The sequence below is a fragment of the Crocodylus porosus genome, unplaced genomic scaffold (assembly GCF_001723895.1).
Source record: "Crocodylus porosus isolate Cpor-Errol unplaced genomic scaffold, CroPor_comp1, whole genome shotgun sequence".
NCBI lineage: Eukaryota > Metazoa > Chordata > Crocodylia > Crocodylidae > Crocodylus > Crocodylus porosus.
This window is the reverse complement of record NW_017728943.1, coordinates 21,305,416-21,317,528: the sequence shown is the minus strand read 5'-3', so window position 1 is coordinate 21,317,528 and position 12,113 is coordinate 21,305,416. Positions and strand designations below refer to the sequence as shown.

Below are 12,113 nucleotides of genomic sequence, written 5' to 3'. Positions count from 1 at the left end.
GGCCGGGCCGCAGCCTGACTCAGCGACGCGCCGCTCACATGCTGCCGCTGCCTCTGGCCCGGCCCATCCGGGCGCCTCCCGCCGGCTCACACCGCCGCCTGCCCGCGCCCGCTCCGCTCCTCTCGTCTCCTCTCCTCTCCCCGTCGAGGTGAGTGTGCCCCGGCCGGGGCAGGGCACCGTAGCCGCCCGCCTTCCCGGGCGCAGCCCCCGAGGGCTCCCGGCAGCGGGGCGCAGGGTCCCACCTCGCCACTGCGGCACTGCCCGCCCCCGAGCTCTCCTCGGGGGGTGCCCCCTCCAGCTGCCTCCACCGGCCAGCGGGCTCCCGGCTCTGCCTCTGCCCATCCTTTATCTCGGCTTATCCGCCCCTGACCTCCTTTCAGCAGGGCCTTCCTGGAGAGGGAGGCAAGGGAAGGGGAGAGCAGGGAGAGGGAGGCATGGCATGGTGAGGGTGAGGGTGAGGGTGAGGGTGAAGCTGCAGTATGAATGGAGTCCTGCTCCCTGCCTGCTGAAGATCACCAGCCAAGCCAGCGCCGCAGTCTGGAGCAGAGGCTGGCAAGCTGCTGGTGCTGGACTGGCAGCGCTGGGTCTAGCTGCTGTGTCATCGCCAGGACCCACTGCAGAGGAGCTCATGCTGAGGGGTCCTGCCCCTCCTCACCCCTTTCCCACACAGCCCATTTGGGTTCAGCCATGGTGGAAGGTCCCATGGAGTCTGACAGATTGTGTGAGGAAATCCGGTGCGAGGAGCAGCTGCTGAGGCAGCTGATGCAGGATGACAGCCCAGATGGAAGCTGCGGAGTCCCCTGCGTGGGCTCAAGAGATTCCCAGTTTCGCTGCCTGCAACTCCCAAGCTTTTCCTGAACCTGAATTGTGCCTTCTGTACCCCAAGGGCATGAGATCAAGACAGAGCTCTGGCCCCTCTGCAGTCTGCTCCTCTGCCCCTCCCTACTGTAGTGGTACTCTCCCTGCTCCTTCCTTTGCTGCATACGCACAGTCTCTGGTATGCTCCTTTCTGTCCCTCTGCCTGCCGCACTGCATCCCATTACCCTAGCAGTTCCTCTGTAGGGCTCTCAAATTTGATTTGGCTTTTGCTTGGTCTCAGCTTGGGGTTTGGTTTAGGATCAATATTCAGAGCTGGTTATTCCACTGGCGAGTGTGGAGGGGGGTGGGGAGACTGAACCTGCATGAATGAGAGAGCAGATTTTGCTTTAAATTGCACCCCCCTACCCCCGCTTGCTTCCCAGGAGTACCATTTCCTGGCTTATCATTAGACAACATGCCTGGTAACCAAGAGAAGAGTGTTGGCCAGAGGAGACAAGTGGGCCTCAGTTCTGGGATGGGGAGGGCAAGACTGCAGTGGACATCCAGTGTTGGCTCCAGCAGGAGAATCTTTCACAGCTGCTCTGCCCTCCCATATCCCCCCTGCACCCAGACCTGACTTCCTGTGGCAAAGTCTTCAAATCTCTCCCTTCCAGCCCTTCAGAGCAAGAAGCTACAGTCCTCTCATCTTCCAGCCCCCTGCACACACCTGCATGTTTCATTTTTAGAATTAAAGATCTGATTGCTGAACTGAGCTACAGACTTCAAGGCTCTTTGCTCCTGGCATTGTGGGGGGGGATTCCCTTGGGGGATGGCTTCTTGGGTTCTTAGACCCCGTGGCACTAGGGAATGACTCTTTAACACTTGGTACAGCCTTATCATGCCCCCTCAGGCCTCCTGAACCAGTGGTGTCAGTGGACCTTGAGGCACCCATTGAATCATGGCTCTTGAGGGAGACTGCAAGACAAAAATGTAAACTGAGTCATAGCGGATGTGAGCTCCCTGAGCCCCGCCATGCTATTACAGACTGTTTGACTCAGACTTGTGAGAGGAGGGAGGGTGCGCTGTCTCCCACTGCTTCCCCTGCAGCCCCAGCAGCAGCTTTGCTCTGAACAGCTGATGTTCCTTCACCCGCTGGCTGCCTTGCAGTAAAGGGAGGACAATAGTTCTGACTGCTCTCATGCCAGCTTCCCTGCTAGGCTGTGGGATAGTGATGGATGGGTCCCCTTCTTCCAACAACCTCAGGGCAGCCCCAGAGAGGGAAGAGAAGCTGAGAGCCAGTCACCAGCTAGTGCCTTGGTTCTCTGCCCTAGCCCCACGTCTCCAGCCACCCTCTTCTCTCACTGAAGACCAGGTGCTCTGTAGGGGGAAGAGCAGGAACTAGCTCCCCACTTAGGTGGGAGAGCTCTCTGCGCTTTCTGCAAGTGAAGGGAGCAGACCAGGTCAAAACCCTAGGTGTCCTTTGGGGTGGAAGGGTTGAACACTGCTGCCTTAATCCCAGAGGATTTGCACCTTTTGGGTCTTTGCCAGCAGTTCTTGTGTCTCTCCTTGAGCCAGATAGGTTCTCAGGAGAGATAAGCTAATTCCAACTTGAGCAGTGTTTCTGTGGCTCTTCTCTGAGTTTTCCCCCCTTTCTCTCTCTGGGAATGGGAAACTAAAAACAAAGCTCAGTGTCTCTGGCAGACTAGGAGGCCTTTGGCACAGAGTAGACCACAGCTTGAATCCTTTGGCTTCCTTTTCTTTCCACCAGTGCCACTTTCCACTCTTTTTTAGAGAAGACCGGATTCATCATGTCCATCGAAAAGATCCATGCCAGGGAGATTTTGGATTCCCGTGGGAACCCCACTGTTGAGGTGGATTTGTGTACACAGAAAGGTACGTGGGAGAAGAGTGAATGAGTCCAGGCAGAATAGCCTTGTAGGAAGTGGAACCAGGTCAGCCTGTTGGCAGCCAGCTAGAAAAAACTGAGAAATTGCAGGTGACCTGCATAGAAAATGGCACCCACTGCTGTGTCTCCAACTCCTTGGCACACTCTTGCAATACTGGGGATTTTGCTCTTAACCACTGCTGGAGAATTTACCTCAGATACCATGCCAGAGACATTGGGGCCCCAAATTTTAATCTCATTAGAGGTGAATGTGTGTGAAGTTGTGGCAGCATGTATCCAAGTGTGTGTTCAGGGACAGTGCATACGTGCCTGTTACCTTACCCTCTATTGCTGCAGCACCTAGAGAGAAGGTACCCACTGTGCATCTTGTGTTGACAGATAATTTCTGTTAGCTCTGACAGGAAAGGCCCATGTCTGTCTGGCTGTGTGTGAGAGAGCTCACTAGGGAAGGCATGTGTCCTCTGTAGTACAGAGAGATGTTAGCAGTCTGTATAGCATTGTGCACTAAATGAAACTGCTTGTGTGTCTGTGTGTGTGACAGGTTGTTTGTGTATATTCCAATGAAGGGCATGCATCCCTGTGCATGTTAATGCATGTGTACATACCTTCATGCAAATGTCACTCTGTGTACTAGTGTCCCACATTCACATTCTTATTGATAGGAAACGTTTTCAGTTTTTGCAGGTATGTTCTTGATTCCTGGACATGCTCATTTTGCTGCATGCCTGTAGGTTTTGTAATCTAAATTAAAACAAATCTCTTGTGTGTATGTGTGTTTTATGTATGTAGCAGCTTAAGTGCTTCTGTGTGCATTCAGGTAAGTGTGTGTCAGCCTAGGAATTATGGGTGACCTAAACAGATCCTGCTTCTAGAAGTGGATATTTCATTACCTTCTTTATTCAGAAAGACAAAGTAACTTCAAAATGGGAGAAATTGCCTGCAGCCACCATTCAAGCTCCTTTGGCTAATGTGTTAGAGTAGGAGATGGAGAAGAGAACTCCAGGACTCTGTTTCTAGTTTGATGAAGAGTAGGAACTCATGAAGGCACCTAAGGGGCTGGGACTCAGGACTCCTTGGTTCTCTGTTTGGCTCTGCTACTCATCTCATTATATAACCTTGGGTGAAGTTGTTCCCCTACTTGTGCTCTAATTTCCCCACATATAACCCAGGGTGATCATGAAGTCATAAGTGGTGGAAGAGACCTCAGGGGTTATCTAGTCCTTCCCCAAATGCCTTAGAAGCCATGAGTTTTCATTAATGATAGGTGAGGCATTTTCACAGAGATGCAAGAAAGGGGGATGGACATTGAAAACATTTTTTTTCTTTATCCTTTCCTCCACTTTTACATGTGTGTTTCGCTCTGCCAGGCATGTTCCGAGCAGCAGTTCCCAGCGGTGCTTCCACTGGCATCTATGAAGCTCTGGAGCTACGAGATGATGACAAATCACGATTCCTAGGAAAAGGTGGGGAGTATCCCACTCCTTGTCTTGCTGAGGACCTTCCGGGCAACTCCCTAATATCAAAGTTGTGTCTGTGGGTGGCTGACCCTCGACCTGATTTCCATCAGCTGTACTTGCTTGATGCTGTTTAATTCCCTTGACCTCACTGGAATTCCAGGTGCACAAATCTGGGTGGAAAATCAGGCCCTGAGTCTTTCTCTCCCTTCCCTCCCCTCCCTTCCTCTCTTTCTTCCTCTCTTTCTTTCTCTTACCCTGAGCAGATGAAAGTTTTCAATCAAGGTAACAGGCATTTACACTGGTGTAAAAAGGAGTGGACAGATGAGACAAACGTCAAGCCTAGATAATTCTTTCCAATCTGGTGGAGAATTATCCTGAAAGATATGTGATTAAAACATTCTACTGGTGTAAATTACACCAGATTGTGTCATCTGTCCCACCCCTAAGGTAGCTATTTGGAGTAGCTGCACATTTTGTCTATTCTTGATCCCAGTGTAATTTAGGTAGCTGTATAAAACCACTGTAAATTACACCAGGGTATATGTTCATCTGTCTGTGGCCTTTGTCTCTCTCACTCTGTCTCTGCCTCTGTCTCTCTCCATCTCTTCCTTTCTCTAGGGGTCCTGCAGGCCGTGGATCATATCAACAACACTATTGCTCCAGCTCTCCTGAGCTCTGTAAGGATTTCCCTTTATTCTTTGTTGAAAATTTATTTTGCTCTTGTTTTCTTCTAATCTTTGTCTGTCTCTCTCCATTTCACCAGCTTTACTACTACCTTGATATTTCCCTTTTACCCCAGGCACACTCCATCACAAGCCCTTTTTGTGTGTGTGTGTATTATAATGAAGGTTCTTCTGCAGTGGTGGTTCTTAGTAGAAGTTCAGTGCACTTGACCCGGTTTTTAGACTCCCTGCCATCTGATTTCCAGTGGCCCCGTCTCACTCTAAAGTGCTCTCCCTTTTTCAGATGTTCTTTCCAGATACTGCAGTGCCTTCCTCCGATGCTTCCATGCCCTCTCCCATTTGTCACCTCTCTTCTCCATATGGCATCCACAGAGTGATGGGCCACTGATTCTGTTTGTGCAGGAACTGGACTTTTCTATGACATGATCAGTGGTCTCATCAGGTAGTAACAATGTGTTTATGGCACTGCTAGAGAGCCAGTCTCCAAAACCTAGGACAGAGCCATAACATGAACTGAACCATGTGCTACACAGCCAGTACTATGTGTGCAACTTGTATACTGCTTCCTAGGGAGCCAGGGCAACAATCCTGCTTGTGCAGCTCTAGGGACATGGATGTTAAAAGAAGTCTCTGAGCTGCACTAGTAGGTCCCTTATCTACACTCTGAGACATCTGATCTTAGAGACATGCACATACACACTCTGGATATGTCTACACTGCTCTGGGTATAGTGTAATGAGGACCTTTCTCTGTTTCCTGTAAGCTAGATAGCTTGGGTACTAGAACTTATCTAGTTTTCAGCTTGCTGCAGGTTGAAAAAACATGCCGAGAACTAGAAGATAGGTGGGTGGTTAGTTCAGACCAAGCTCCTTGCTCCTACATGGGTGGACTGCATTGGGAACCCAAGCTTGCTAGTACATCTATTTGGTACATTTGGCTTTGGTACATCTATACTCTGTAGAAGATGCTGCACTTTACACACAACCTCTGCTTCACACACTAGGGACAAACAATTGCACTGCTTTAAAGGGAGCAGGGCTTACCACTTGGAAGCACGTACCATCTGATCTGTAGTTTGGTCTGATTCCGTAATAAGTAAAACTAAGCTATAGTAACTTTTTTGTTCAGAGCAAACTGGTTTCAGCTGAACTTCAGTGAGTCCTCTTCCCCTGCCCCCTTTTAAAGTAGTATAATTGTTTCATCTGTCCACACCCTATGACATTAGATTTCTAGGGGTATATGCATATGGATTCTCCCACAATCTAGATCTCCCTCATGCTCTCTCAAGACTCTTCCTCACAACCCTGTCTTAGGAAATGTTTCTTCTTGCAGGGCCTCTCAGTTGTGGATCAAGAGAAGATAGACAACCTTATGATAGAGATGGATGGAACAGAGAACAAATGTAATTCTGTTTTCCTTTGGTATTAGAAATAGAATAGCACAGGAGTAGGGGGTGGGATGCTACAGGGCAAGAGTGAGGGTCCTGACAGGGCTGTGGGAAACCCAAGGATAGAATAGCAGGGGGGGCTGTGGGGCAGGAGTGAGGGGCACTGGCATAGCTGTGTGGGGAGCCAGGGCTGGAATAGAAAGGGGGGCTGTAGGGCAGAAGTGAAGGAGTTTGGGATGTTTACTCCGAATTTTGAAATGTTTGCAGCCAAGTTTGGAGCCAACGCCATCCTCGGGGTGTCCCTGGCTGTGTGCAAGGCAGGTGCTGCAGAGAAAGAAGTCCCCCTGTATCGACACATTGCTGACCTGGCTGGGAATTCAGACCTCATCTTGCCTGTGCCTGTAAGAACTTTCTGGGGCTCTGGCTGTCAAGTCTACTTGCAAAGAGATTTAAAGTTTGTGGGGCTATGGTGAGGCTGGGGAATGCAGGACTGATGGAATGTGGGGGCTCAACTGAGAGCTCCCTTTCAGAGCAGTTATAAGGGATTGGCAATTTCACCTCTGCTTCTTTCTGTGTTCATCCAGGCCTTCAATGTGATCAATGGAGGCTCACATGCTGGGAACAAGCTAGCCATGCAGGAGTTTATGATCCTGCCTGTAGGGGCAGAAAGCTTTCGGGATGCCATGCAGATTGGGGCCGAGGTCTACCACAACCTCAAGAGTGTCATCAAGGAGAAGTATGGCAAGGATGCCACCAATGTGGGAGATGAGGGTGGCTTTGCCCCCAACATCCTAGAGAATAGTGAAGGTGAGAGAGATAAAAAAAAAAAAAAAAGAATGATCAAAAGGGGCAGAGATTGGACAGATGCATCCTTGGCTGGATCACTGCTCACTCTATGTCCATTTCCTAAGGCTCCTAATCCCTAGTGTCTCCAGTTTCAGGGTTCTGAGTCCTTCCACTGAAGAGACAGCTCCTCACCATGCTTGGTTATCCTTCTGAGCACCTTCTCCTTAGTAACATCCTGCCCCATTAACTGATTTCCTAAACAGTCCCCTCCCTTTGGTGTTCAGTGGCCTTGCATACTTGCAGGCAGTTATGTCCTTCGTCCTTGTCACAGCTCTGAGCTGTGGGATTAGGTCTCTGAATTCCTCCCAAGAACTTAATGCCTTCAACCCCTGGAGTATTTTCCTATCTCTTCTCTGAGCTCTTGCCTGCCCATCACTTTCTGGGATTGAGGAGCCCAGAGCTGAGTAAAGCCTATAAGGTTGTGTCTTACCAGAGCCAGCTCTTCTGTGCGATATGAGGCCTTTCCATATTTAGGTCTAACTGATACAGTTTCCCTTCTTTTTGTCTTTTTGTTAATTCCCCAGCTAAGGTCTCAACACAGCAGTCTAGAGAGGGACTGTCCTTTTTTGGTGTTTGTCCTTCCTCGGCAGCTCCTGTCTCTTGGGCATCTCACTCCTGTTGAGTGACTGGAGTTCTGGATGAGTTTGATGTAAGCAGTTTAGCAGTGTTTTGTTCATTCTGTCTGTCACTGTTCCAGCTCTGGAACTCCTCAAGGAAGCCATTGACAAAGCTGGCTATACTGACAAGATTGTTATTGGCATGGATGTGGCAGCATCTGAGTTCTACCGTGATGGCAAATATGACTTGGATTTCAAATCCCCTGATGACCCTAGCCGCTATATCTCTGCAGATGAGCTTGGTGACCTCTACCAAAGCTTTGTACGTGATTACCCAGGTGAGCTGCTATGCTTAGAGTACGTGCGCATTATGCAGTACTGTGCAGTGCAGTATAAGGCTTGATCAGGGGTCTTGCGTGTGACAACATGGAGATACCCTTAGTGCTTGCTACCTGGAGGTTTGGATCACTGTGCAATGTTGGGCTGGGAAGGAGGCAGCTGTAACTTGCCAACTTCCCCCGTCTCTACAGTGGTCTCCATTGAGGATCCCTTTGATCAGGATGACTGGGAAGCCTGGACCAAGTTCACAGCCAATGTGGGGATTCAGATTGTGGGGGATGACCTGACAGTGACAAACCCCAAACGCATTGAACGAGCTGTTGAGGAAAAGGCCTGCAACTGCCTCTTGCTCAAAGTCAACCAGATTGGATCAGTCACAGAAGCCATTCAAGCGTGAGTCCCCATCCCTCTAGCCATGCCCAACACAGGGGCAGGAAGTGGTGTCATTGGTTCCCTCTGATTTCTAAAGCAGCTAGTTAGATTGGTGCAACTTTGCTGTTGACAGGGTCTTTATCTTTGTCAGCAGGCAGTAGGAGTCCTGGGAGCCATGTCTGGGCAGGGGAGGGGTGACAGAGCCTCTTCCCAGGCATGTGGGGGCTGTAGGAGAGAGAGCCTTCAACCTCATTGTTTCTCTCTAGCTGCAAATTGGCTCAAGAGAATGGCTGGGGAGTGATGGTGAGTCACCGATCTGGGGAGACTGAAGATACCTTCATTGCTGACCTGGTTGTGGGCCTGTGCACTGGACAGGTAAGTGTCAATGAGCTGGAATCTAGGCCCTGGACAGCCTTGGAGTGGAGTATGGGAGGAGAAGATCAGAGTTGAATTAACATGGAGGGTGAATTCCCTCTGTCTTCCAGGACAGACTTGGGGTCCCGTGCATGGGAGGTAATGTACCATGAGGATGTCTCACAGTTTTGTGTGGTGCCTATTTTGCAGATAAAGACAGGAGCCCCTTGCAGGTCTGAGAGACTGGCCAAATACAACCAGCTCATGAGGTGAGTGGGCCTAGAGCTAAGGATGCAGATAAGGGGGATGTCTTTTGAGCCTCACCAGGGTGGAAAAGATGGACAGCACAGGCAGAGAACCCCAGGACTAAGGATGTAGGGCATGGGAATGTTCTTGTTGTCACCAGGGTCCCACCTGACTGCAGTATCCTAGATGGGATCTCTCTTCAGATGTCTCTTCTCCCCCTCTGAAAGATGCAATACCTCTGTCAATCTAGTCCTGACATTCATCACAGCCCGTTTTTCCTGCTCTATCTCACTTCAAACATTTGTAGGCTAGATATCAGGAGGCGCTACTTCACGGTCAGGGCGGCTAGGGTCTGGAACCAACTTCCAAGAGAAGTGGTGCTGGCTCCTACCCTGGGGGTCTTTAAGACAAGGCTAGAGGAACACCTTGCTGGGGACGTTTGACCCCAGTACTCTTTCCTGCCATGGCAGGGGGTCAGAATAGATGATCTACTCAGGTCCCTTCTGACCCTAGAAACTATGAACTATGAAACTATGATTTGCTCTGTCGGGGTTGCTCCTGATGCCCCAGGTATTCCCTTAATACTGCCCTGCACTGAGGCTCTGAAGTTGATTAACATTTTTTCCCTGCAGGATTGAAGAAGAGCTGGGGGATGAAGCTCGCTTCGCTGGACACAACTTTCGCAATCCAAGTGTTCTTTGAACATTGTCTGGTGCACAGCAAATCCCCAGCTAATTCCCAATGCACAGACTCTGAAGCTATCTTCCTTGCACCTTAACCCCTTCTCTCTGTCTCTCTCTCTTCTCCTTTGCCACTCAGCCATCTGGTTTCCTGTCTCCCTAAGTCCCTGTGAGTTCAGGTATCCCTAGCTCTCAAGCAAATGGTAAAAATGAGTTCTCCTTTCATCTCTTGCTTTGGGGTATTGTAGGCATGTCTGAGATTCTGCGTTTTGTGTATTTTTTTTCATCTGTCTGCAGATCTATTTGAGTCATTCTGCTTGTGTTTTAGGCTGTATGAACACGTCTGTTGGTGTGTCTGTGGCATCTCTCAAAGAGCACAGTGAATGTGTGCACTGATTAATGTGGGTTTACATAGTTAGTTGCCTGACTATGTGTGGTTTTAGTGACTATTCAGTGCATGGGGCTGTAGGTCTTTGTGTCAGTATATATATCTCTGCTGGCCTTCAAGCTTATTATTGCCCAAAGTGTGTCTGCTGAAGTGAGTTGGAGCCCATGTGTTTAGTTGTTGGACTCTGAATGTTGTGTTTGTATTGAGCTATATCCTTAGGCAACTTAACACTGAGGTGCTCTGCTGTGACACAGGTTGGTGTGTGCATATTGTGACTCTCCGGGTCAGCCTCTCCATGGTTTGTTGTGTTGTACTGTGTGGGGGTGTTTAAAAACTTGTTGGAAACAAACACATGCCCTCAATCTGCTTCCCCTGATCTTTCTCCCCCTGCCTCCCTTCCCTACCTTTTCTTCACTTTCTTCTGCCACCCCTACCATCTGCTTTGTCCTTTGGGCAGTCACCCTCAGCTGAGCAACAGAGACTAAAAAAACAAGGCCCTAAACTTAATTAAAATATATTTCACACCTGAGTTCCTGACATTTCTCTCTGCACATTATTTCCTGGGAGATGGGAACATACTGCAGGGAAAGTTGGGGAGTTCAAGGAAAACAGACAGCCAAAAGTAGTAACAAGCAAACAGTTTTGACGGAAATGATGCAATGAGGAGTTCACTCCCCATGACTCCTGCCTAAAAGACCCTTTTGCAGTTGTAGCTCATGGGCTATGTATATGTATACCCAGCAAGATCCACAGAAGATAGCTGCAGAATATCTGAGGAGAGGATAGACATTTCCTCACACAGTCCTGTGCTATCCAAATTATCTTCCATGAGAAGATGATGCACAAGTGATTTCAGTCATGTTACCTGTCAGCATAAGAGACATGGGAGCTATGAGTAGACCTCGCACTGGTTTACATGGTGATGGAGTGGGACCACAGGTCTATGGACAAGATAAAAAAGCAAAGCCAAAACAGGGATGAAGGACACTAAATGCATCTGAAGTCTTTCAATTGCATTGTTTCACAGAGGACCACATGTAACAACATGACAGAAAAACACCCTGGGCTCTAATTGCCCTATGAGAGGACTGAGAATGTCACCAAAGTTTAGCTCCCAGAAGATGGCATTTCCTTAGACACATTGTAGTGAAGGTAATTTGTTGTAATGGAGGAAACGCAGGCTGAATTAAGGTGGTGACTGAATTTCCCCTCCTACCAAAGAGGAATCAATTTTCCTAGCCCTGTGGGGTTAAGTAAATGGTGCACCTGGAGTATGTGTTTGGCTTCTGCATAGTCTTAAGATTCTTCATTTTAAATAGTCTGTTTCTATCCCTCCTGATTGTTAAGTTTAACTTTCCCAATGTGATCTGAAACAAACAGACAAACTCCCTTATATCCCACTAATTGCAAGGGGCTGTTGACTCTAATATTAAAGTCTAATAACTCGATATGTCAACAGCAATCTCACTGCTGGTCTTTTGGTAGATATGTGAAGGGGCTGGTAATGCAGTTCATGGAGGAGGCTTGAAATTGCTGCAGGGAGGGAAGCAAAAAGGTGAGATGGAAAAGAAAAAGAATGGCAAAGTAAGAGGAAACAAATAGAATGGATTCTAAATGGTGGATACTAGAGTGAATGTGACAATAAGGCACTGAACAAATAACGATAACTAAGATTTTAGATCCTACACAGATGCCATAATTTACTCTTGATCTCTGCAAATTCCAATTTGTATCAGTAGGGACCTGCTGTGGATGGAAGTAGTTTTGGCTCAGTGGGCATGTCTATACAAGATACTACTGCACAGTTGTTATTGTGCATTTATTTAGTACTTAATGGCTATGTCTATACAAGACGCTACTGCGCAGTAGCTCATTGCTACTATGCAGTAGCATTGGGGGACACTAACCATAACATAACGTTACTGTGCAGTAGTAACAAGCTACTGTGCAGTAGCGTCCACACATGGGTTTTTCTAATGCTACTGTGCAATAATGCCAGTTACTGCACAGTTATTTAGTGCTTGGTTATGCATAGGCCGCCAAATGGCTGGAGGGCCGCACCCAGAGAGTGGTGGCGGACGGGTCGTTTTCGACCTGGAG

General features: G+C 48.6%; 1 protein-coding gene across 3 annotated transcripts; it reads left to right on the top strand.

Annotated features, from left to right (window-relative positions):
• Positions 1-4: 4 nt before the first annotated feature.
• Positions 5-10,542, top strand: ENO2 (enolase 2). 3 transcript variants are annotated; one of them, XM_019548896.1, is made up of 12 exons: positions 5-148; positions 2,567-2,691; positions 4,072-4,167; positions 4,780-4,838; positions 6,177-6,246; positions 6,499-6,632; positions 6,816-7,038; positions 7,775-7,972; positions 8,165-8,366; positions 8,612-8,720; positions 8,886-8,968; positions 9,578-10,542. In XM_019548896.1, the coding sequence occupies exons 1-12, from the start codon at positions 39-41 to the stop codon at positions 9,645-9,647; spliced, it is 1,479 nt and encodes a 492-aa protein (XP_019404441.1). In that variant the 5' UTR covers positions 5-38; the 3' UTR covers positions 9,648-10,542. The 3 variants fall into 3 exon arrangements, with proteins under 3 accessions (XP_019404441.1, XP_019404442.1, XP_019404444.1); XM_019548897.1 differs by having other exon boundaries at positions 8-148; positions 8,910-8,968; XM_019548899.1 differs by having other exon boundaries at positions 57-148; positions 2,590-2,691.
• Positions 10,543-12,113: the final 1,571 nt, after the last annotated feature.